The sequence below is a fragment of the Panulirus ornatus genome, chromosome 24 (genome assembly GCF_036320965.1).
Source record: "Panulirus ornatus isolate Po-2019 chromosome 24, ASM3632096v1, whole genome shotgun sequence".
NCBI lineage: Eukaryota > Metazoa > Arthropoda > Malacostraca > Decapoda > Palinuridae > Panulirus > Panulirus ornatus.
In genome coordinates this window covers 7,610,315-7,634,209 of record NC_092247.1, presented here as the reverse complement: position 1 = coordinate 7,634,209, position 23,895 = coordinate 7,610,315, and the positions used below count along the sequence as shown (strand labels likewise).

At 39.7% G+C, this 23,895-nt stretch overlaps 1 protein-coding gene across 3 annotated transcripts in view; it reads left to right on the top strand.

Annotated features, from left to right (window-relative positions):
- HUWE1 (HECT, UBA and WWE domain containing E3 ubiquitin protein ligase 1) overlaps positions 1-23,895 on the top strand; it is a 139,486-nt gene that overhangs the window by 74,545 nt on the left and 41,046 nt on the right. For 2 of the 3 annotated variants that reach the window (XM_071677123.1, XM_071677122.1), the window contains exons 31-38: positions 1,178-1,327; positions 2,621-2,778; positions 5,594-5,817; positions 5,928-6,061; positions 8,635-8,841; positions 10,555-10,699; positions 12,661-12,924; positions 18,994-19,159. In XM_071677123.1, coding sequence (XP_071533224.1) covers positions 1,178-1,327; positions 2,621-2,778; positions 5,594-5,817; positions 5,928-6,061; positions 8,635-8,841; positions 10,555-10,699; positions 12,661-12,924; positions 18,994-19,159 — 1,448 coding nt within the window. The remainder of the gene's footprint in view (positions 1-1,177; positions 1,328-2,620; positions 2,779-5,593; positions 5,818-5,927; positions 6,062-8,634; positions 8,842-10,554; positions 10,700-12,660; positions 12,925-18,993; positions 19,160-23,895) is intronic. The other variant, XM_071677124.1, reaches the window with a different exon arrangement.

The following is a 23,895-nucleotide window of genomic DNA, read 5'->3' as shown; positions in this document are numbered from 1 at the left end:
GTTTAGAAATGTTGAGACGTGAAAGTTCGTACTTAAGATAATTTAATGGCCTATTGAGTGGTTGATTTTCAATGTATTTATGTTTGGATCATTGTGAGGTGCCGAAGTGGCAATATATATATTTTAGTGCTATAGTTATTATAAAGGCAAGGGGATAAAGGTGAGTCTTCAAACTGCAGAGGTATTAGTTTGTTGAATGTACCTGGTAAGTTGTATAGGAGGGTATTGATTGAGAGGTGAGAGGGTAAAGGCATGTTCAGAACATCAGAATGGGGGAGCATTGTGGTTTCAGAAGTGGGAGAAAATGTTTGGATCAGGTGTTTGCTTTAAAGAGTGTGTGTGAGAAAAACATATTTATTTGTATGTGGCATTTAATGGGTTCGGATAAAGCATATGTTGAAGTTGAAAGAGATGCCTTGTAGAAGATCTTCAGAATATATGGTGTGGAAGGAAAGCTGCTAGAAGCAGTGAGAAGTTCTAAGAAAGGGTGTAAGGCATGTGTACGAGTTGGAAGTGAGGAGAGTGAATGGGTCTGAGTGAAGGTTGGTCTTTGACAGGGAAGTGTAATGTCACCATGATTGTTCAATTTGTTTATGGATGGAGTGGTGCAGGAGATGAATGTGAGAGTCTTCAAGAGAGGGGTGAGTATGCAGTCTGGAAGGGATGAGAGGATCAGGGAAGTGAGTCAGTTGTTGTCAACTGATTGTACAGCACTGGTGGCTGATTTGAGTGAGAAACTGCAGAAGTTGGTGGTTGAGTTTAGAAGAGTGTGCGATCAGAGAAAGTTGAGAGTAAATGTGAATAAAAGCAAGGTTATTAGGTTCAGCACAATTGAGGAACAAGATGGTTTACATGTAAGTTTGAATGGAGAAAAATTGGAGGAGGTGAAGTGTTTTAGGTATCTAAATCTGGGAGTGGACTCTGCAGCAATTGGAACCATGGAAGTGAAAGTGAATCATAGGGTGAGGGAAGGGGTGTTCTGGGAGCAATGGCAAATGTGTGGAAAGGTAGAACATTATCTTGTGCAAAAATGGGTATGTTTGAAGGAATAGTAGTTCCAACAGTATTATATGGTTGCTAGGCATGTGCAGAGGAGGATGGCTGTCTTAGAAATGAAATGTATGTAATATATGTATGTGTTTATATTTCATTTATTATTGATCAATTTTTTTTTTAGGATTGCTCAGCACTGGCGTACATGCTAGATCACCTTGTTTGTAGTTGTACAGCTTCAGATAAGGATACTGCTGGACATGTACGTGTGTTAATAGCTGCCCTTGCATCATGCAACCATGCCCCAGATGCTCAAACAATCCTGGTTGCAGAGGTGAGATTTTACTATTAAGTCTTCATATAATTGAGATTTTAAAGAATTGTTCAATATCAGTTTCTTTCCAATATGCCATTTCTTATTTTCAAAACAAAAAAGACATGCAAAGAATATGTCCAAACTCCAGTTTGACTGTGCTCCAGTATTCGTTCCATTATCCTTCTTTAATTTTTTTGTTTTATTTATGGTCCCTCCTTTCTCTAACCCAAGCTTAAGTTTTTTCTTTTACCATATTTATCAAGCATTCCAATTGTTTTTTTTTTTTCATACTATTTGCCATTTCCCGCGTTAGCGAGGTAGCGTTAAGAACAGAGAACTGGGCCTTAGAGGGAATATCCTCACCTGACCTCCTTCTCTGTTCCTTCTTTTGGAAAATTAAAAAAAAAAAAAAACAAGAAAGGGGAGGATTTCCAGCCACCCGCTCCCTCCCCTTTTAGTCGCCTTCTACGACACGCAGGGAATACGTGGGAAGTATTCTTTCTCCCCTATCCCCAATTGTTAGAAATACTTTATTCTGAATATTTTTTTTTTTTGAAATAGATTACCTTTTGAAAGATGGTCAGACCAACCTCCCATCATTTGGAATGCATCAGAGACTGCTTGTACAGGGTGTCCTGTACAAGCACTAAAAGTTTTGGTGCCATGTCCTGCAACTTAATGGCTGTACCAATGACAGCTTGCATGTGGGTGATACTCAGAACACCATTCAGTCATGGCATCACTGTAGGAGAAAGTACAATGTGTGTTGTGGTTTGCATAATTTAGCAGGATTCATATTACATTGCAATAGATTTCATTAAGACTTTAAAAGATTTGCTACTGAAATTCGAAATTGAATACATTGTAAGTCATCAGTTACAGTTAGTAAATGTTGAGGACAGAAAGTTTAGAGGTCTTCCTCAAATGTCCTGTAAACAGAGGAGAGCACCCAGCACTGATTGAATGTGAGCATGTGTGTACGGTTCTTTAACTGCTCTCTGCTTTATGCTAGTGTTTGGACTTGTGACTTTTGACTCCTTTTTAATGGATTTTCTTTTTTCTCTCTTCCTAGTAGAACTAGTGCTCTATAGAGTAGCACTAACCAGGCAATTAATGTACTGTCTATTGCCTGAATGCATTTTATGTAGATAATGTAAGTTCATCCTATTAGTTATGAACGTGAATAGTAAGTTCAGTCTATTAGTTATGAACATACAAGTAGATGATGCATGTGTGTGAAAATTGTAATTCATATTGTAACTTTACTAGGAGATGTTTCAGTTTGTAGAAAATAGTCTTCATTTTTTGCAGGTAAAAGCAGCACTGGGACGTGCAACAGTATTACTAGAGAGTGTGGAGAAGCATGGAAGAATCCAGGCACTTGTGGGGTTGATATGTACTATGATGGAGGCCTGTCCTTCTCAGTTAAATCAACCCCCCAATATGGGTTTCAAGCAGCAGCAACATGGGTAGGTAATCACTGTTTTGTCCCAAGTGTGATATTCTTTAATAAGCTGTACAAAGCATTTGAGTGAAAAAGGTTTTGAACGATCAGGGCCTGAACATGCAGGAGGTTGAAAGGCATGCAAGGAATAGAGTGAATTGGAACGATATGGTATACTGGGGTTGATGTGCTGTCGATGGATTGAACCAGGGCATGTGAAGCGTCTGGGGTAAACCATGGAAAGTTTTGTAGGGCCTGGATATGAAAAGGGAGCTGTGGTTTCAGTGCATTATACATGACAGCTGGAGATGAGTGTGAACGAATATGGCCTTTGTTGTATTTTCCTAGCACTACCTTTCGTGCGGGTGGAGGGGGTTGCTATTTCATGTGTAACAGGGTGGTGACAGGAATGGATGGAGGCAGCAAGTATGAATATGTGCATGTGCATATATGTCTGTGTATGTATATGTATGTATACATTGAAGTGTATAGGTGTGTATATGTGCGTGTGTGGGTGTGTATGTATATATATGTGTATGTGGGTGGGTTGGGCCATTCTTTTGTTCATTTCCTTGCACTATCTTGCTAACGCAGGAGACAGCGACAAAGTATAGTAAATATATATATATATATATATATATGTATGAATAACAAAGCATTTCCTTTTCATATAGATATGAAGCTGAAAAAATTAGCTGTTCACCATACATGTGAATCTTGAGCCTTGATCACAAAAGAAAAAAGTAAATGTATTGAAAATGAAGTGCCTTAGGATGATATGCAGTGAGAAGAGTTTATCGCATAAGGAGTAACAGTGTAAGAGATAGATGTAGTGTTGAGCACAGTTTGATGGGTATGGCCATTATGTTTTGAAATTGTGTGGACATATGGAGAGGGCGGGCCAAGAAAGAATGAATGAGAGGATCTTGTTGTCAGAAATGGAGAAAGCAACAGGGAGTACTTACCTCCTGTGGGTGCCTACAATGAGGCCACCTAGAGGGAGATGGAAGGATTGAGTGAAGGAGACTTTGGGAAATTAGGACCTGAACATTGAAGTTGTGAGAGCCATGTATGGGATAAAATGAATTCAGTCGGTGTGTTTTCTTAAGTCTTAGAAATATTGGATTAGGGCACATAAAGTGGTTGAGGTAAATGAGGAAGTAAGCTGTCGTTGTGGTTGATAGTTTCCTATTTCTCTTCATTATATTTGACTGTTAAAGAGTGATTATGTGTAATTAAGGCCATTGTTCATCTATTCCTGTCACAGCCTTATGATGACGGGAGAAAGAAATGCATAAAGAAGCATAAAAATCTTTGTACACCAAAGCCTCAGTTACGTTGAGGTTACATCACTTGACATCTATGTCAGCCTGAGTTCATTGTAACTTGAAGCCTTAAGGCTCTTGTTATGAGGCAGATCAGGTGATAACAGACCCTGCCTACTTAACACCAGAAGTTAAGACACCTTTGGTGAGGCTCTGTCAACATGGCAAAAAAGTACATTTTTGTCAAAGAACTTTTCACTTATCTCTTCACAGGAGCCCACTGTCCCTGCTATTGAGTACACTGCATCCTTGGGATGCAGTAGCCCCTGGAAAAAGGTGTCCTTGGGTAACGGTTGGCCCCTGTAGGAAAGGAGTCCTGAGATGATTATAAATGAATCAAAGAAATGATTAAGGGGTTTGGGAAGTTGCATTATTGACAAAGATTTTCCCAATCTGTTATGGGTGGATTATACTGCACCAGAAACAAATTAGGTGACTATCCTTATACAGTACTTCTCACTTTCATGATTTAGTATATTGAAAAGGAAGTGTACTAAAACATGGTGGATAAGGCAGGAGTGGGATGGTGTGGAGTTAGGGTTACTGAGAGGGAATGTACCTCTAGACTTACAAATCTTTACAAAAAGATTTTGCTCATTTCCATATCATTTAGTCTGTTTTTGAGCCCCAGCACCTTCCTCTGGACCTCATGCTGTTTTCTCTATCTCCAAATTACTTGCACTCCTTCCTTGCATATAATGCCCATATATCCCTCAGAACAGTTCTTGGCATCTAAATTTCCCCATCCTATCATTTGCTATCCTTTCTCACAAGCCTAACTTCCATCATTCACTTGCCACTTTTCTCTCACATTTAAGCTGGCTACCATAAATACTGCCTATTCCTCACTGACTTCCTTAACTTCATTTACTCTTTATCTTTTTCCATTCTACACCCAAACTCACCTGGTATCTCCTCATACAAGCCTCCTTTCCATGCTCACTCACTATCACCACTCATTCCACCCATATAATATCCTGTTTTTTGTAAACTTCTATAACCCTTCACCACTGCCTCCACCAATTGGTAGTCAGACATCCCACTAGTTGCCTCTCCGCACATTCATATTCAGGTTTCTCTACACACTTATTAATTAGTACATAATCCAGTAATGCCTGCTTTCCATCACCCCTACTTGCCCATATTTAATTAGTACATAATCCAGTAATGCCTGCTTTCCATCACCCCAACTTGCCCACATGTTCATATGCATGACCCCTTTTAAAACCAGGGATTCCTAATCACCGGTCCTTTTTCAGCACACAGCTCTACAAGCTGTTTACCATTTTCATTCACAACACTGGTCCCCCCACCATTTTTCCTCTCCTCCACATTACCAACTTCAGATCACCATCATTAGTCCTTGATCTGTTGCATCTAAATTGCTGACGCTTTGTTTTTTTTTTTCATGTGTTTGCTGGTCCCTGATAAGGTAGCATCAAGAACAGATGACATAGGCTTTGAAGCAAAATTCTCATTTATAAATGTTTAGTAATTTTTTACCGAATTTTGCAGAATGAACAATATGATAAGAGTGATGGTTCGCAAGGGCCTGGTGACGGACCTTGCTCGTATTCCTCACAGCCTTGATCTCTCTTCTCCCAACATGGCTGCTACCATCAATGCTGCCCTCAAGCCTCTAGAATTAGTGTCTCGTACAGTAAATTTACCATCACTTGTACCTACATCATCTTCAAAGAAAAAGAACACTCAGCATGATGATTCACAGCAACCAATTGGTAAGAATAGTTACAGCTTTCATATTATAGTTTTGACAGTAATATCCAGCTGCATCAGTAGAAGATGAATTGTTGTTTTTTTTAGTGTATACAGTATTTATATTTCTCAGGAACAGAGACGACTAACAGTGAGGCTACACGAGCACAAGGAGAAGATAATATAGAGGATACAGAAAATACTGAACATGATATATCTGGAACTGGAGAGAGCCTGGAACCAACTTCAGATGCTCATCCTAATGAGGTTAGTGTAGTGCTTTTTTCCTTTAATCAGAGAATGACAGAACTAGCATCTGTTATTTTGTGTATGATTTATGCAGTTTGCATGCCTGCATTTACATGTGTTTGCATGTGAGTATGCCTGCATGTATGTGTGTTTGTGTGTGCATGCAGACATTGATACATATTTCTACTGTATGGGGAAGGAGTTTTACACTAGTGGGGCCCCATCTCTTGAACATTGTCTTTAATAGTTTTTTATTTATTGTACATGTTGTCTGCTTGAACAACATCTTGAATCATTTTGTTACATGTTTTCACCACTCTTCTACAATAAAAGTACTTCTTCACATATTCTGAAACAACTTTCTTGCATAAGTTCATGTTTTGTCTTCTGGTTGTTCATTCCACACCTCTTGAAGAACTGTTCAATGTCCGAGAATCACAGAAGTATATAAGTTTGTTGTTTTGTTCATTCATTATTAGGATTGTCAGTATGTATGGATCGTGGTGAAATGTCTGAGGATTGGTAGAATGCATGTATAGGTCCAATGTATTTAGACAAGGGGACAAAGATGAGTATTTGAATTATAGAGGTATATGTGTCTTGAGTGTACCTGGCAAATAGTATGGAAGAATGGTGACTGAAAGGGTGGTAGCCTGCACAGAGCAAGTTTCGGGGGGAGCAGGAGTGGTTGAGGTTGTGTGCATCAGGGGATTTGCTATGAAGAGTATGTTTTTTTTTTTTTTTTTTTTTTTTTTTTTTTTTTTTTTTTATACTTTGTCGCTGTCTCCCGCGTTTGCGAGGTAGCGCAAGGAAGCAGACGAAAGAAATGGCCCAACCCCCCCCCCCCATACACATGTACATACACACGTCCACACACGCAAATATACATACCTACACAGCTTTCCATGGTTTACCCCAGACGCTTCACATGCCTTGCTTCAATCCACTGACAGCACGTCAACCCCTGTATACCACATGACTCCAATTCACTCTATTTCTTGCCCTCCTTTCACCCTCCTGCATGTTCAGGCCCCGATCACACAAAATCTTTTTCACTCCATCTTTCCACCTCCAATTTGGTCTCCCTCTTCTCCTCGTTCCCTCCACCTCCGACACATATATCCTCTTGGTCAATCTCTCCTCACTCATTCTCTCCATGTGCCCAAACCATTTCAAAACACCCTCTTCTGCTCTCTCAACCACGCTCTTTTTATTTCCACACATCTCTCTTACCCTTACGTTACTTACTCGATCAAACCACCTCACACCACACATTGTCCTCAAACATCTCATTTCCAGCACATCCATCCTCCTGCGCACATCTCTATCCATAGCCCACGCCTCGCAACCATACAACATTGTTGGAACCACTATTCCCTCAAACATACCCATTTTTGCTTTCCGAGATAATGTTCTCGACTTCCACACATTTTTCAAGGCTCCCAAATTTTTCGCCCCCTCCCCCACCCTATGATCCACTTCCGCTTCCATGGTTCCATCCGCTGACAGATCCACTCCCAGATATCTAAAACACTTCACTTCCTCCAGTTTTTCTCCATTCAAACTCACCTCCCAATTGACTTGACCCTCACCCCTACTGTACCTAATAACCTTGCTCTTATTCACATTTACTCTCAACTTTCTTCTTCCACACACTTTACCAAACTCAGTCACCAGCTTCTGCAGTTTCTCACATGAATCAGCCACCAGCGCTGTATCATCAGCGAACAACAACTGACTCACTTCCCAAGCTCTCTCATCCCCAACAGACTTCATACTTGCCCCTCTTTCCAGGACTCTTGCATTTACCTCCCTTACAACCCCATCCATAAACAAATTAAACAACCATGGAGACATCACACACCCCTGCCGCAAACCTACATTCACTGAGAACCAATCACTTTCCTCTCTTCCTACACGTACACATGCCTTACATCCTCGATAAAAACTTTTCACTGCTTCTAACAACTTGCCTCCCACACCATATATTCTTAATACCTTCCACAGAGCATGAAGAGTATGTATGAGAAATAATTAGAGAAACATTATTTGCATGTCGCATTTATGGATCTGGAGAAATTTTATGATAGGTTGGTAGAGATGCTTTGTGGAAAGATGTTATGAATATAAAGTGAATTAAAATGTTGTGTGATGGAAAGTATAATACATAAACAAGTACAAAGTAGCTATTTATGAAAGCTTAATTTTGAGAACTTATAGATGAGATGATAGTATTATAGAGAAGAAAGACATGACAAATGTAAGCTTTTCTTGAGGTCATGTGCATCAGGGGATTTGCTATGAAGAGTATGTATGAGAAATAATTAGCGAAACAGTATTCGTATGTAGCATTTATGGATCTGGAGAAATTTTATAATAGGATTGGTAGAGGTGCTTTTATGGAAAGAGGTTATGAATATAAAATGAATTAAAATGTTGTGTAATGGAAAGTATGGTACATAAACAGTACAGTGTAGCTTTTTATGGAGGCTTAATTTCAAAAACTTGTAAATAAGATGATAATGTTATAGAGAAGAAGGACATGACAAATGTAAGCTTTTCTTGAAGCCTGTGATTATGTATTTTCCCAGGATGGCACTTTGGTAGAAGGTGATGAGGCAGGACTAGAAGAGATTCTAGATCATCTTTTAGAAGATGGTGGCAGCGGAGGAGGTCGAACACAGCCTCATCGCGACTCTGTGACTGCCACGGTTACGTATGTTATAGATCGTGAAGCCCCCATGGACACTGATGACACTCTCCATGACTCCCGCATGGTTTCACATTCAGATAGCCAGGTTAGCACAACCAGTATTTTTATTCATTGTCAATTTTACCTAACCTTTTTGATTCTTCCTTATACATATTTACTTCCCTGTTGGCAGTACTGAACTTCATCTATATAAGGTTATGCTACAAGTGAAAAGTCATCTTCTGCAAAATTGTACAATATTGTCATCAGTGGACAAAAAGGAGTACAAACTCATTGAGGAATTATGATTCCAAAGAATTCCTTCATTTCCCTGCTGATGTGGGAGTTGTATGAAATGGGCCCTAGGCTAATTAATTAGATTAATTTTCCTGTTTAAAGCTTGAGTATGATTTGTTACATTTATGAATTGATAGTATAGCTCAACATATTTTTTGATGCAGGGAGCTATATGCTAAAAACTTTTGAAGAAAAGTTATTTATCTGAGGTTATTGTGGAAGAAGCTGACTGAATAGTGCTATTGCACTGTATTTTGCTCTTTACTTTGATTTATTTATTCATGATTTTTGATTGTATGGGGATGTTTCATTGATATAAACAAGTCTTCTTTGTTGCACCAAAATCAGAGCCCCCTATCCACAGCCAAGGCCCACTGACCTTTCTGTGTTTTTTCCAGACCACTTCATATTCCCTGGTTCAGCCCATTGACATTAAGTTCTCTTCTGTATACCACATATTATACTATGCCACACACCCTCCTGCATGTTCAGGCCTCAAACTTTCAAAGCATCTTTCCATCTTTCCACCACCCTTTGCATTTCACCATTCTTATTATTCCTTCCACTTCAGACATGAGTACCATCTTTAGTCATCCTTTCCATATATCCAAACCATCTTAGCACATCCTCTTTAGCTGTCCCTTACGTAATCTAACAACCAACCCTATCTCTACCAAATCATTTCTTGTTCAGTCAACCACACACACACACACACACACACACACACACACACACCACACATTGTCTTGTATATTTCATTTCCAACATATCCACCTTCTTTTCTACAATTTTGTGTTAAGACCCATGTCTCACATCCATACAGAACCATCTTTGCCCTCACCAACATTGAGTGCTCTTTTCATACATTTCTCAATGCACCCAGGACCCTTTCCCCTTCACCCACGCTATGGATCACTTAAACTCTCATGGTTCCATTGGGTGCCATACCCACTCTCAGGGATCAAAAACATTCACTTCCTCCATGTTCTTTTAAGTCAAACTCACACACCCAGTGTCCTTTCTGTCTCATGTTAATTATTTCCCTTGCGTTATGGTATGTAAACTTTACACAGTGATACAAGAGGACATGTGGAAGGTCATAAGGATGTTGGATGTTTGGACCTCCATCATAAATCACAGGAGGAGGATTTCTTCCTCCTCCCATGGTGAAATAAGTATAACAATGATACATTGGTATCATTTTTGATACCTATGTAATGAAAATGTTGTAGGAATAATGAATGAGTCTTGCAAAGTGAAATTAAAAGCAACACAAATAGAATGTGTGTGCATGTGTTTCAAAGTGTGATGTTAAACTGTAGAATATTATTGGATGTACGCTTTGTCTTATTATTCAAAATCTTCATCTGTTAATGAAGTAAAAAGGTTTAATACATTCCAGTTAATTCTGTGGTGAATGGCATTGTCCATATTGATTAAAGATGGCACATGCAGATGTTTCAGTCTTGAAACTCATGACCAGAAGTTGAAGGGTGAAATAATGATATTAATCCTATTACAGTTCTTGGATGAGGGTGAGGATGGGGGTAATGAAGAACATGAGGAGTCCTCATCTGAATCCTCAGAAGAAAGAGAAGAAGATGAGGCAGATGATGAAGACAATGATGAAGAGGTAGAAGAGGAAGAGGAGGAGGAAGAAGATGGTGGTGAGTAGACTAATGCTATGTGATTAGTATATTTTGATATGTAGAACTTAATGGGGTGGTGAGGGAGATAGATGCAAGAGTCTTAGAGTGGTAAGTATGCAAGCTGGGAAGGATGAGAGGGCTAGGGAAATGAGTCAGTTGTGTGCTGATGATACAGCACTGGTGGCAGATTCAAGATAGAAACTGCAGAAGTTGCTGACTGACTTTAGAAGAGTGTGAAAGGAGGAAGTTGTGAGTAAATGTGAATAAAAGCAAGATTGTTAGGTTTAGCAGGGTTAAGGGACAGGTGAGTTGGGCATGAGTTTGAATGAAAAAACATAGAGGAAGTGTTTTTGATGGCTGACAGTGGACATGGTTGCAAATAGAACCATGGAAGCAGAAGTGAGTCGGAGGGTTAGGGGTAAAGGTTTTGGGAGTGCTGAAGAATGTGTGGAAAGAGAGCGTACTGTGGGAAGGCAGAAATGGGTTGTTTGAAGGAATAGTAGTCCCAACAATATTATATGGATGCAAGGTTATAGATAAGGCTGTGGATGGTGGATGTGTTGAAAATGAAATGTTTGAGGACAGTTTGGTGTCAGGTGGTTTGATTGATTAAGTAATGAAAGGGTAATAGAGAGGTATGGTAATAAAGAGATTGAGAGAGCAGAAGATGGTGTGTAAAAATGGTTTGGACATATGGAGAGAATGAGTGAAGAATGGTTGACATAGAGGATATATGTATCAGAAGTGAATAGAAGAAGAATTGGTGGATCAAATTGGAGATGGATAGATGGAGTGAAAAGGATTTCACAGGTTTCATCCTTTGCTGTCATTCCAATAGTGTGTAAAAGTTCTGTAGATGCATCAGCACAACACACTGAAAAGTGCTGGCCTAATGCCTGAGTGTCAAATAGCTTACCACTGTGCATTCTTTATTGTTTATTTTCCTATATCAAAAAAATTAGTCACTGATAATTGTGTTCTAGAATAATAAATTTTTGCTAGATATGATCATTGTGATTATATGAGATTTTTTCAGGAAAGCAAAACTATAAAATTATGAACCCTACCAGTCAGATACAATGTTGCAAAGCTCAAAATGTTGCTGGCAACAGTGCCTTCACTTTTGCTTGAAAGTGTCCATAAGATCACTCTCCACATGACCTGAGGACCGATAATGATTCAGGATCGTATGCTTGTTCCTTGAAATCTGACGAAGTGCAACTCAGTCCCCTTCTCTGCCTACATATGAAATTATGATCTCACTGGCATGGCAGGAGGATGACTGACTTTTGGATGAAATTATATGTTCTGCCACTGCAGCCACCACCGAGCTTTAGCTCTCAGCCTTGAAATTGAGCCATGAAACTTGTTGCATAAATATCCTTCTAGAGGCATCACATAGCTTGTGTCAATATTCATTTGGAGATGGTATGCGGTTAAGAAGCTATGTTAATGTAATTATGCCTGTTTGAGGATCATTATCCTGATTATTATGAAATTATGTATTTGATTTATTTTGCACATTCCTGTCTTTGCCCAAATACCACTATATTCAGTAAACCAAATCAAAACAGAGTCTAGACTTTGAATACATATAAACTATAGAATTACACACTGTGGAAGTTTGATTTATTCTTATTTTAATGGGTATCACTGATATAACATGTATAATTCACAGGTCTCCTCGCAAACGCGGGAGACAGCGACAAAGCACAAAAAAAAAAAAAATCACAGGTGTTGTATATCTGTGTGGACTTTATGATTGAGCAACGATTTAAGTTGAATATGTTCTCAAAGAGTGGATGTGAGTGAATGAAAAAATTTTTTGGTTTGTTCATGGTGCTACGTCACTAATGCTAGAAATAGTGAACAATCCCATTAGCCTGATAATAAAGGAATTGTAATAGTCTGTTGATTGGAGGCACTACATTAAAGTATTAGTTAAGTGGAATAAAATAATTTGATATTTTCTAAATCAGCTGACGATGATGATGAAGATGAAGAGGAAGAAGAGGAAGGTTCTGTTTTTGATGAGGGATATGAAGATCTGGAGGAAGCCTTCATTCGCCTTCCAGGTGACCGCGACTCGGATGACATTCTCCTTTTACCTTCATACCAGCAGTATATCGACACAATAGATAATATCATATTTGGAGATCGAGTTGATCGAGTATCACTTCATCATCATAGCAACTCCCATGAGGATCCAACGTTTATGGCGTCCACACCCAACGCTAATCCAAGTGAGTTATTTTGAAAGAATTAATTCTCTCCATCCAGATTATTTATCAGAATCAGTGTGCTGTTTTTCCACTTCCATGTTATTAGAGAGGAGGGTGTGGGAAGAGAGGTCATTGTCTGTGTAGGAAAGATGTGTGTATTTGGTGGTATAGTAGTCTTGACAGTGCTGTATGGGTGTAAGATTTGGACCCTAAATGCAAAAGATTGGAAGAGGATGGATGTGTTGGAAATTCATTGCCTGAAGACAATATTTGATGTGAGGATTTTTGATTCTATAAGGAATGACAGTTAGTGAAAGGTATTATAGTAGTGAAGTATGATTAAGAGAACTGAAGAGAGTTCATTAAAGCAGTTTGGACATTTTGGAGTGGACAAGTGAAGAGAGACTGACTTACAAGATTGTATGTTGGATGTGGAGGGAGCAGTGATGAGAGAGAATGAGATGGAAGGAAGGAGTAAAAGAGACTGAATTACCAGGCTCTGAACATGCAGGAGAATGAGAGGTGTACATGGGATGTAGGAAATTGGAACAGTCTGCTGTACAGGTTGATGTACTGTCAGTGGGACGAGTCAGGACGTGAAGTGATTAGGGGTAATGATGAAAACGTGTTGCTTGGGTGGGGATGGTGGGCAATGATTTTGATACATTGTACATAACAGTTAAAGATTTGTTTGGGAAGCGATGAAGCTGCTCAGCATTTGATCCTAGTGCTTTCTCCCCATAACAGCTAATGGTGGACAAAAGAAAATATAGTATCTGTATCATTTATATTATTATTCTTACAGAAGTCCCCTGCCTGCTATGGGATTTATGGTCCTGGAAGACCCAGTTGTTAACAAGGTGCAGGGCCTGTCGGAAATAGATTGTATGAGGGAGTGCATCTTGAGAAACATGTCTTAAGCCCTATAATGAACTTGGCAAAGTTAGTCCCATAATGTGCAATAGATTTACCCTTCCAACCATCAAACTTCAGTGTTCAGGTTGCTTAAAATGATGCATATAACCTTACAGTTTTGAAGGCATTCACATATCAGTGAGAAAATCACTTCAGAACAATATTTCATCCACAGCTTTCTTTGTTGTAACATGTTGAAGCTTGGATATTTGAGCTTGATGCTTTAGAAGCTGCAAGGATTACCTATGGTGAGCATTATGCTCACCATTTGACTTGTATGTTAACATTCAGCATATCTCATTGCCACTTCACCTCATCGCTTTGTTTATCTTGCTTGATGTATAATGCTATTTTTTTCAGCAGCGACTCCTCTGGCATAGTTTACTGTTCTAGGGGTCCTAGTATAACATGAAAATATATTATTTTTTTTTTTATTATACTTTGTCGCTGTCTCCCGCGTTTGCGAGGTAGCGCAAGGAAACAGACGAAAGAAATGGCCCAACCCCCCCCATACACATGTATATACATACGTCCACACACGCAAATATACATACCTACACAGCTTTCCATGCCTTGATTCAATCCACTGACAGCACGTCAACCCCGGTATACCACATCGCTCCAATTCACTCTATTCCTTGCCCTCCTTTCACCCTCCTGCATGTTCAGGCCCCGATCACACAAAATCTTTTTCACTCCATCTTTCCACCTCCAATTTGGTCTCCCGCTTCTCCTTGTTCCCTCCACCTCCGACACATATATCCTCTTGGTCAATCTTTCCTCACTCATCCTCTCCATGTGCCCAAACCACTTCAAAACACCCTCTTCTGCTCTCTCAACCACGCTCTTTTTATTTCCACACATCTCTCTTACCCTTACGTTACTCACTCGATCAAACCACCTCACACCACACATTGTCCTCAAACATCTCATTTCCAGCACATCCACCCTCCTGCGCACAACTCTATCCATAGCCCACGCCTCGCAACCATACAACATTGTTGGAACCACTATTCCTTCAAACATACCCATTTTTGCTTTCCGAGATAATGTTCTCGACTTCCACACATTCTTCAAGGCCCCCAGAATTTTCGCCCCCTCCCCCACCCTATGATCCACTTCCGCTTCCATGGTTCCATCCGCTGCCAGATCCACTCCCAGATATCTAAAACACTTCACTTCCTCCAGTTTTTCTCCATTCAAACTCACCTCCCAATTGACTTGACCCTCAACCCTACTGTACCTAATAACCTTGCTCTTATTCACATTTACTCTTAACTTTCTTCTTTCACACACTTTACCAAACTCAGTCACCAGCTTCTGCAGTTTCTCACATGAATCAGCCACCAGTGCTGTATCATCAGCGAACAACAACTGACTCACTTCCCAAGCTCTCTCATCCCCAACAGACTTCATACTTGCCCCTCTTTCCAAAACTCTTGCATTCACCTCCCTAACAACCCCATCCATAAACAAATTAAACAACCATGGAGACATCACACACCCCTGCCGCAAACCTACATTCACTGAGAACCAATCACTTTCCTCTCTTCCTACACGTACACATGCCTTACATCCTCGATAAAAACTTTTCACTGCTTCTAACAACTTGCCTCCCACACCATATATTCTTAATACCTTCCACAGAGCATCTCTATCAACTCTATCATATGATAGAGATGCCCCCAATATATATATATATATATATATATATATATATATATATATATATATATATATATATATATATATATATATATATATATATTCCTATGAGTCCACAGGGAAAATGAAACACGAAAAGTTCCGAAGTGCACTTTCGTGTAATAATCACATCATATATATATATATATATATATATATATATATATATATATATATATGACTGAGTTTGGTAAAGTGTGTGAAAGAAGAAAGTTAAGAGTAAATGTGAATAAGAGCAAGGCTATTAGGTACAATAGGGTTGAGGGTCAAGTCAATTGGGAGGTGAGTTTGAATGGAGAAAAACTGGAGGAAGTGAAGTGTTTTAGATATCTGGGAGTGGATCTGGCAGTGGATGGAACCATGGAAGCGGAAGTGGATCATAGGGTGTGGGAGGGGGCGAAAATTCTGGGAGCCTTGAAGAATGTGTGGAAGTGGAGAACATTATCTCGGAAAGCAAAAATGGGTATGTTTGAAGGAATAGTGGTTCCAACAATGTTGTATGGTTGCGAGGCGTTTACTATGGATAGAGTTGTGCGCAGGAGGATGGATGTGCTGGAAATGAGATGTTTGAGGACAATGTGTGGTGTGAGGTGGTTTGATCAAGTAAGTAACGTAAGGGTAAGAGAGATGTGTGGAAATAAAAAGAGCGTGGTTGAGAGAGCAGAAGAGGGTGTTTTGAAATGGTTTGGTCACATGGAGAGAATGAGTGAGGAAAGGTTGACCAAGAGGATATATGTGTCGGAGGTGGAGGGAACGAGGAGAAGAGGGAGACCAAATTGGAGGTGGAAAGATGGAGTGAAAAAGATTTTGTGTGATCGGGGCCTGAACATGCAGGAGGGTGAAAGGAGGGCAAGGAATAGAGTGAATTGGAGTCATGTGGTATACAGGGGTTGACGTGCTGTCAGTGGATTGAAGCAAGGCATGTGAAGCATCTGGGGTAAACCATGGAAAGCTGTGTAGGTATGTATATTTGCGTGTGTGGACGTGTGTATGTACATGTGTATGGGGGGGGGTGGGCCATTTCTTTCGTCTGTTTCCTTGCGCTACCTCGCAAACGCGGGAGACAGCGACAAAGTATAAAAAAAAAAAAAAAAAAAATATATATATATATATATATATATATATATATTATCCCTGGGGATAGGGGAGAAAGAATACTTCCCACGTATTCCCTGCGTGTCGTAGAAGGCGACTAAAAGGGGAGGGAGCGGGGGGCTGGAAATCCTCCCCTCTTTTTTTTTTTTTTTTTTTTTTTTTTTTTTTTTTTTTTTTTTAACTTTCCAAGAGAAGGAACAGAGAAGGGGGCCAGGTGAGAATATTGCCTCAAAGGCCCAGTCCTCTGTTCTTAACGCTACCTTGCTAACGCGGGAAATTGCGAATAGTACGAAAGAAAAAGAAAGAAATATATATATATATATATATATATAAATATATATATATATATATATATGGTTCCATCCGCTGACAGATCCACTCCCAGATATCTAAAACACTTCACTTCCTCCAGTTTTTCTCCATTCAAACTCACCTCCCAATTGACTTGACCCTCACCCCTACTGTACCTAATAACCTTGCTCTTATTCACATTTACTCTCAACTTTCTTCTTCCACACACTTTACCAAACTCAGTCACCAGCTTCTGCAGTTTCTCACATGAATCAGCCACCAGCGCTGTATCATCAGCGAACAACAACTGACTCACTTCCCAAGCTCTCTCATCCCCAACAGACTTCATACTTGCCCCTCTTTCCAGGACTCTTGCATTTACCTCCCTTACAACCCCATCCATAAACAAATTAAACAACCATGGAGACATCACACACCCCTGCCGCAAACCTACATTCACTGAGAACCAATCACTTTCCTCTCTTCCTACACGTACACATGCGGAAGTGGATCATAGGGTGGGGGAGGGGGCGAAAATTTTGGGAGCCTTGAAACATGTGTGGAAGTCGAGAACATTATCTCGGAAAGCAAAAATGGGTATGTTTGAGGGAATAGTGGTTCCAACAATGTTGTATGGTTGCGAGGCGTGGGCTATGGATAGAGATGTGCGCAGGAGGATGGATGTGCTGGAAATGAGATGTTTGAGGACAATGTGTGGTGTGAGGTGGTTTGATCGAGTAAGTAACGTAAGGGTAAGAGAGATGTGTGGAAATAAAAAGAGCGTGGTTGAGAGAGCAGAAGAGGGTGTTTTGAAATGGTTTGGGCACATGGAGAGAATGAGTGAGGAGAGATTGACCAAGAGGATATATGTGTCGGAGGTGGAGGGAACGAGGAGAAGAGGGAGACCAAATTGGAGGTGGAAAGATGGAGTGAAAAAGATTTTGTGTGATCGGGGCCTGAACATGCAGGAGGGTGAAAGGAGGGCAAGAAATAGAGTGAATTGGAGTCATGTGGTATACAGGGGTTGACGTGCTGTCAGTGGATTGAAGCAAGGCATGTGAAGCGTCTGGGGTAAACCATGGAAAGCTGTGTAGGTATGTATATTTGCGTGTGTGGACGTGTGTATGTACATGTGTATGGGGGGGGGGGGTTGGGCCATTTCTTTCGTCTGTTTCCTTGCGCTACCTCGCAAACGCGGGAGACAGCGACAAAGTATAAAAAAAAAAAAAAAAAAAAATATATATATATATATTTATATATATAAAACTAAAGGTATGTACAAACAAGTGAGCTAATGTAACATGTATGGCTGTGGTATAGCACAGAAGTCAGCCATTGTCACATTCTAAGGCATTGTGGGTGGGAGATGGGGCTAAGGTCCTGGGTCCATTAAGAAGCATTTGGAAAGAAAGATTGGTACTTTGAGGGCAAAGGTGGGTATATTTGAATACGTAGTTGTCCTTATAGTGTTTTATAAATGTGAGGATTGGGTGTTGAATGCAAGATAAAAGCAAAGGTTGGATGTGTTGGAAATTATATGCCTTAAGGTTGCGTATGATGTGTGATGGGCTGATTGCATTAGAATTGGGTGTCAAAGAAGTTTGGGAGTCAGTGCAGCCCTATGAAGAGGGTGGCACTGGGTGTGTTGAAATGGTGTAGACATATGGAGAGGATGAGTGAAGAGAGACTGACAAATAGGATATACATATCAGTGGTGGGAGCAAGAGATGAAACTGGGCCTGTAGAGAGGAGGGTTCAGTGGAAATGTTGCTTACATTGGTTATTTGATTGCCAAGTAGAGTACAAGCAATGTTTTATTGGTTGAATTGTGAACTGAGTCAGTCAGGGATGATGTAACCACTTAAACCAAGTAAAATCATGATCAAATGATTCTTGTCCGTATCCTCAAACAACGGATAGATTTTCCAAGATCAAGTGTATTTTCAACTAAACCATATCTCTTTTACAGATAAGTCAAGAAAAAGTCTGTAGTAATTCTTTTATGTATAGACATTTTTGTAGCTAGATATGCTATCAGTAATAGTTTTAATGAAACCTTTGAGCTTATTTATTCATTTATTCCAGGTGGGAGCAATGCCATTCCCACTCACCCACTATTCCAGAACCCCCGTGAGGTTCCAACGACAGCCAGCGCCCGCCTCAACAGCAGGCCAAGTCGCCAACGCGGGGTGCTCAGGTACCACACTGTCACCCCACGCACCCACACCACCACCACCACCATACTCCAGAGGTGACCCGCACTCCCCATAACCACAGCTTTGCTCGACTCCTTGTATGACACCTTGTAGTTCACCTCTGCCACCCTCTTCTCCATTCATTACATCCTGTAGAACCTCAGTGATCCTTGATCTCCTACATCATAGGATTTCTGTGACATTAGTAGAAACTCTGTGGGTACTCTGCTTGGTTTTTCATCCACCCATCTCTTTTGAAACCACACTTTCATCACCATCATCGTTTCTGTAAACTTCATGGTAACAGCCACCATCTTTCCTACAACAGCAATCCAACACTAAATTGATTTTAGTTCAACATCTATATTCAGTGACACCAAAGAATTTTTTGAAACTTTACTTACTATTTCATATTATTCATCGTAACTTATCACTCAGTGAAATTACTATTTATTATCCACAGTTTCAAAAAACATCATCTGCTAAACAACTGTCTCATCAACACCATTACTATCTCCCTAACTTTATTGTCTTTACCTCTTTCAGTTTCCACAGCAGTCACCATGCATTATCTCAGCAGTGCTCTTTCTGTCTCTCATGTATCTCCACAACACCAGTACCATTTTTCATCTACAGAATATTGTCACTGTCTTCATAATTCCTATTTCTAAGTCCACTTCACCTCCAGCTTCCACAGTCTTGTGATATTGTCTGCCATTACCACAAGAAGCCCTCAGAGAATTGCCACTTACCATCTTTGCACTAAGCGTCATTTATAATACCATTATCTCCACCATTTCTGTTAACCCTTTTTACTGTTCACTAAGTTTCATTTCCCTCTCACCCCTGTTCATAATTTTGGGAAAATCAAATATTCTTAAGTGCTCTGTCAAATAACTGAAAATAGTCAGAGGCAGAATATTTCACTTAACAAACTGATATTAATAACACCACAAGAACTATCAGAATGATAAACTTTAATGCATAATTATGGCCATCATACCACAAAAGGAGGTAGTTTCTTGTCGTATAGTTCCCTCCTTATCACCACTCTTGCCCTCCCTTTCTACATCTCTCTCACCCACAACATTTACCCCTGAACTCAGTTCATTAAATTCTTCCTCATCACTTTCAGTATTAATTGTTCCACCAGTACTAGGAATGTTACTGAACTCTACCTGCTCAAGGTTACAGTAAATGAAAAGTCACCTTAGGGGAAGTTGCACCATTGGGAGAGTGGTCTTGTCAAACAATTAATCATGCCAAAGAAGCCAACATTTTCCAGGTACTACCCTTGGGCTTCAGGAGCCTTTAGTATTACCAGAACTCTTTCATAGAAATTGGTTCTGGGGTAGTTGTAAATAAATGAAGCAAAAGTCAGTGCTAGGGCGTCATAAGCTGAATCTGAGATTCTGTTAACTGCCATGCCTTGGAGGTGAAGGGATAGGCTGGAAGGTGATCCCACACCATGAAGGTGGAGGATTTTAATGCTCTCAGAATTATTCCTTCTTGCTTAAGTGAATGGAAGTGATGTGTGGGGAGCTTAGAGAGCAACACTATTATTCTTTGTTCATGGGAGTGGCTATTATCCATAGGACACCTGAAAATATGGTGTGTATTAGCATGTCCCAGATCGAGGGCTGGAGCAGCCTGGTACTTAGTTGGGGACAAGCAGTGAAAGTGTTCAGTCACTAGTGAATACTAACATAGTGCCCACACTCTTCAAGAGCGTCGTCAGCATCCTCCATCTTACCATCATGACTGCTCTCCATATTATCCTTATCACTGTCATGCTGTTCCACAACTCTTAATACATACCATCCATCTATACCACCCACAGTCTGTACATTCTCAGTTATCATCCAACTTCTTTTGATCCATCATGACTTTAACCATCGTTGTCACCACAAACTTTTGCTTCTATCCTTATTATTCCTAACCATTGCTATCATAACCAGTGCTGCAACCATAACCACAGTCACAGATGACCACAGCTGTAACATCACAGACTGCTGCCACTTCAGCTTAACAATTATTCCCTTGCTGCTATGATATGTAACCCCTAACCCATTCAACATAACAGACCCTACCTCGCAGAGCCACCATCATGAAACCACCTCTAACCATCAGTTACATGACTATCATAGATCACCAACTAAATACTTTCCATCACAGCATCACATTGTTATTGAGTTGTATACTAATTATAGGGAAGAAGTGTGTGAAAACAGGCAGTGTACTGCAGTGGATGACACATTTTATTTAACCAACTTAGATTCTTACTTCAACAAAAGAAATTGTAATGAAGCCAGTGCTCTAATTATAAATGCTAAGAGGAGTGCGTTATTCAACAGCACTTGTGTAAAAATATGAAAATATTTTTTAAAGTTTAGAACAAATTATTGTAGGATTTCTACACAACAAAGGAGAAAACATAAAGGGAAAGGTAGTGAGAGATGGGAGGCAATGGTTGAATTTAAGCAAATATGAGAATTTTTGGTTTGCAGAAAGCAGAGATAAGGTAGAAGACCTGGAAGGATATGAAGCACTGATAGAGAAATGATGGAGTCATATGGAAGGGAACAGAAAGTAAACAAGGAGAAAGTTATCCTGCTTAGAACAGAAAGCAAAAGCTTTTTTGCTCACGAATAAAGAAAAAACAAAACAAAAAAACAGAGATTGGACCTTACTGGGAGAGAGTTGCAGATCCTAACAGCCAGTGTGTTTGTTGATTATAAAAATGACCCTCTCCTCAACCCCCAAAGAATAACAGCCAGATATTAATGTACCAGTATGTCTGTTGAGTTTTAGAATGACCCTCCAAAAGAATTTGATAGATATTAATCAACTAGTGTGTTTTCATCACACAAGAAAAAGGAAATGAGGATGATGACATGTTTAATCCCTTTTACATGTTCTTAGTAGATATGATGTCACAAGAGATAACTCAGCACTGGGACCTGATGGGATCCAAGCTGAATATTTTTACTTTGTCAGTGTTTATTTTTGCCTTCACCTAGGCCACAAAAAAAGAAAAGATGTAAAAAAATTATATATATAAAGACCATTATTTATCGTATGAATTAAGACTTAACTTTGTAGTTTAGGAAGAAGACATTAATTAGCAGAAATGTCAGTTTTGAAGTTTGAAAAACCTTTTCTCTCTTATGTGGTGTTCTGCAAACAATGTTGCTGGTTTTCTTACCATTCCTTGCTGCCACCCCACCTCCTCCCTCTCTCTCTTTCTCTCAACCATTTTTGCTGCTGTGGCCACCTTAGTAGTTTGGTGCACAAGACTTGCAGATTGTATGATATAAGCACTTAAGGTGTGTGGGTCAATGAAGTCAGCCCACTAGCCATTGCTGATTTGCCACAAGCTGGTTCAGATAACAAGTGAGGTGCTTTGATCATCCTAGAGTCATTTGTAAATGGTGAGCAAAGTTTATGCCTCCTGACTGGAATCATGAGGGTTGAAATGGTCCTGCTCACAGAGCATCACCTTGGAGGGAAAAGTGGATAGGAGGCTGTAGTTTCGGTGCATTGCACATTACAGCAAGAGAATAAATGTGAGCAATTGCGGCCTTTCTTTTTGTGTTCCTGGTGCTGCCTTGCTAATGCAGGAAATGATGGACAAGTATGAAAAAATATTTTTGTTTTTCAATTATTTCGTCTTGAGTTTTATGGCCCATAGCTTGACTCTAAGGTATCTAAATTCTGTTGTATATGGTAGTATCAGCTTATTTGACCTTGTGAACATAACGTCTTGATCTCCTTCAAGTACCATAACCTCAAGACATGATACAGTTCATTTTCTGTCCACTATCAAAAAATATCCCATATTTCCATTACTTCATGAGATTCCTTGCTTGTTCCCAGTGATAATCAACTACATATGCAAGAGTTGTGACTGGTGATTCTTGATGTTGATTTACATTATTTTTTAGATTTATCCATGTATGTTATGAATAGTAATGAGTACAATGCACTCCTTTATTTCACTCCACTGATTATATCAGACTGATTTTCATTTTGAAAAGGTTTATTTGCTTATGCAGGGAATGTCGGTACTTCTTTTGTCTTTAGTAGCTGGTCATTTGCACCATATTTTGACAAGCTTTTCTGTATTTGCAGAGCAGTATAAAATCAAAAACTTTTTGCAGGTCAATAGGCAGTTTTATACTAGTTAGTCAAATTTTTGAGCCCTTTCCATATGATTTTTAATTGATTGTAATACCCCAAGGATCTCCTATGAGATTATGTGTAGTGGTGTATTTTGGAGGGTGAGTGAAAAGTTACCTTTGTTAAGGCTGCATCATCATCATCGGCTAAAAAAAAATTATAATCTTTGCGAGAAACTTTTTGCCCCAAAGGAGTCCATCTTTTCCCTGCTCCTGATTAGCATGCAGCGCTGAAGCTGCTGGAACACCTTGAAAAGTATCCTGAGGTTGTATGATTGAGATTAATCTTGTAATTCTCAATAGAAATTGGAATGAGGTTTTTACGAACAGCACTTGGGTTTCGAACATGTAGGAGGGTGAAAGGCATGTGGAAGAGAAAGTTAATTGGAGCAATGTGGTGTACAGGGGGTGATATGCTGTTATTAAACTGAACCAAGGCATATGAAGCAGTTAGAGATACGACAAGAAGGACTTTAGGGACCTGGTTTAGGGTGGAGGGCTTTGGTTTTGTTGCATTACGCATAACAGCTATGGAATGGATGACTGAATGAGGCGTTTTCTAAGTGTGTTTCTGGCATTACCCATCTGATGTGGGAATCGATGAATAAGTAAGA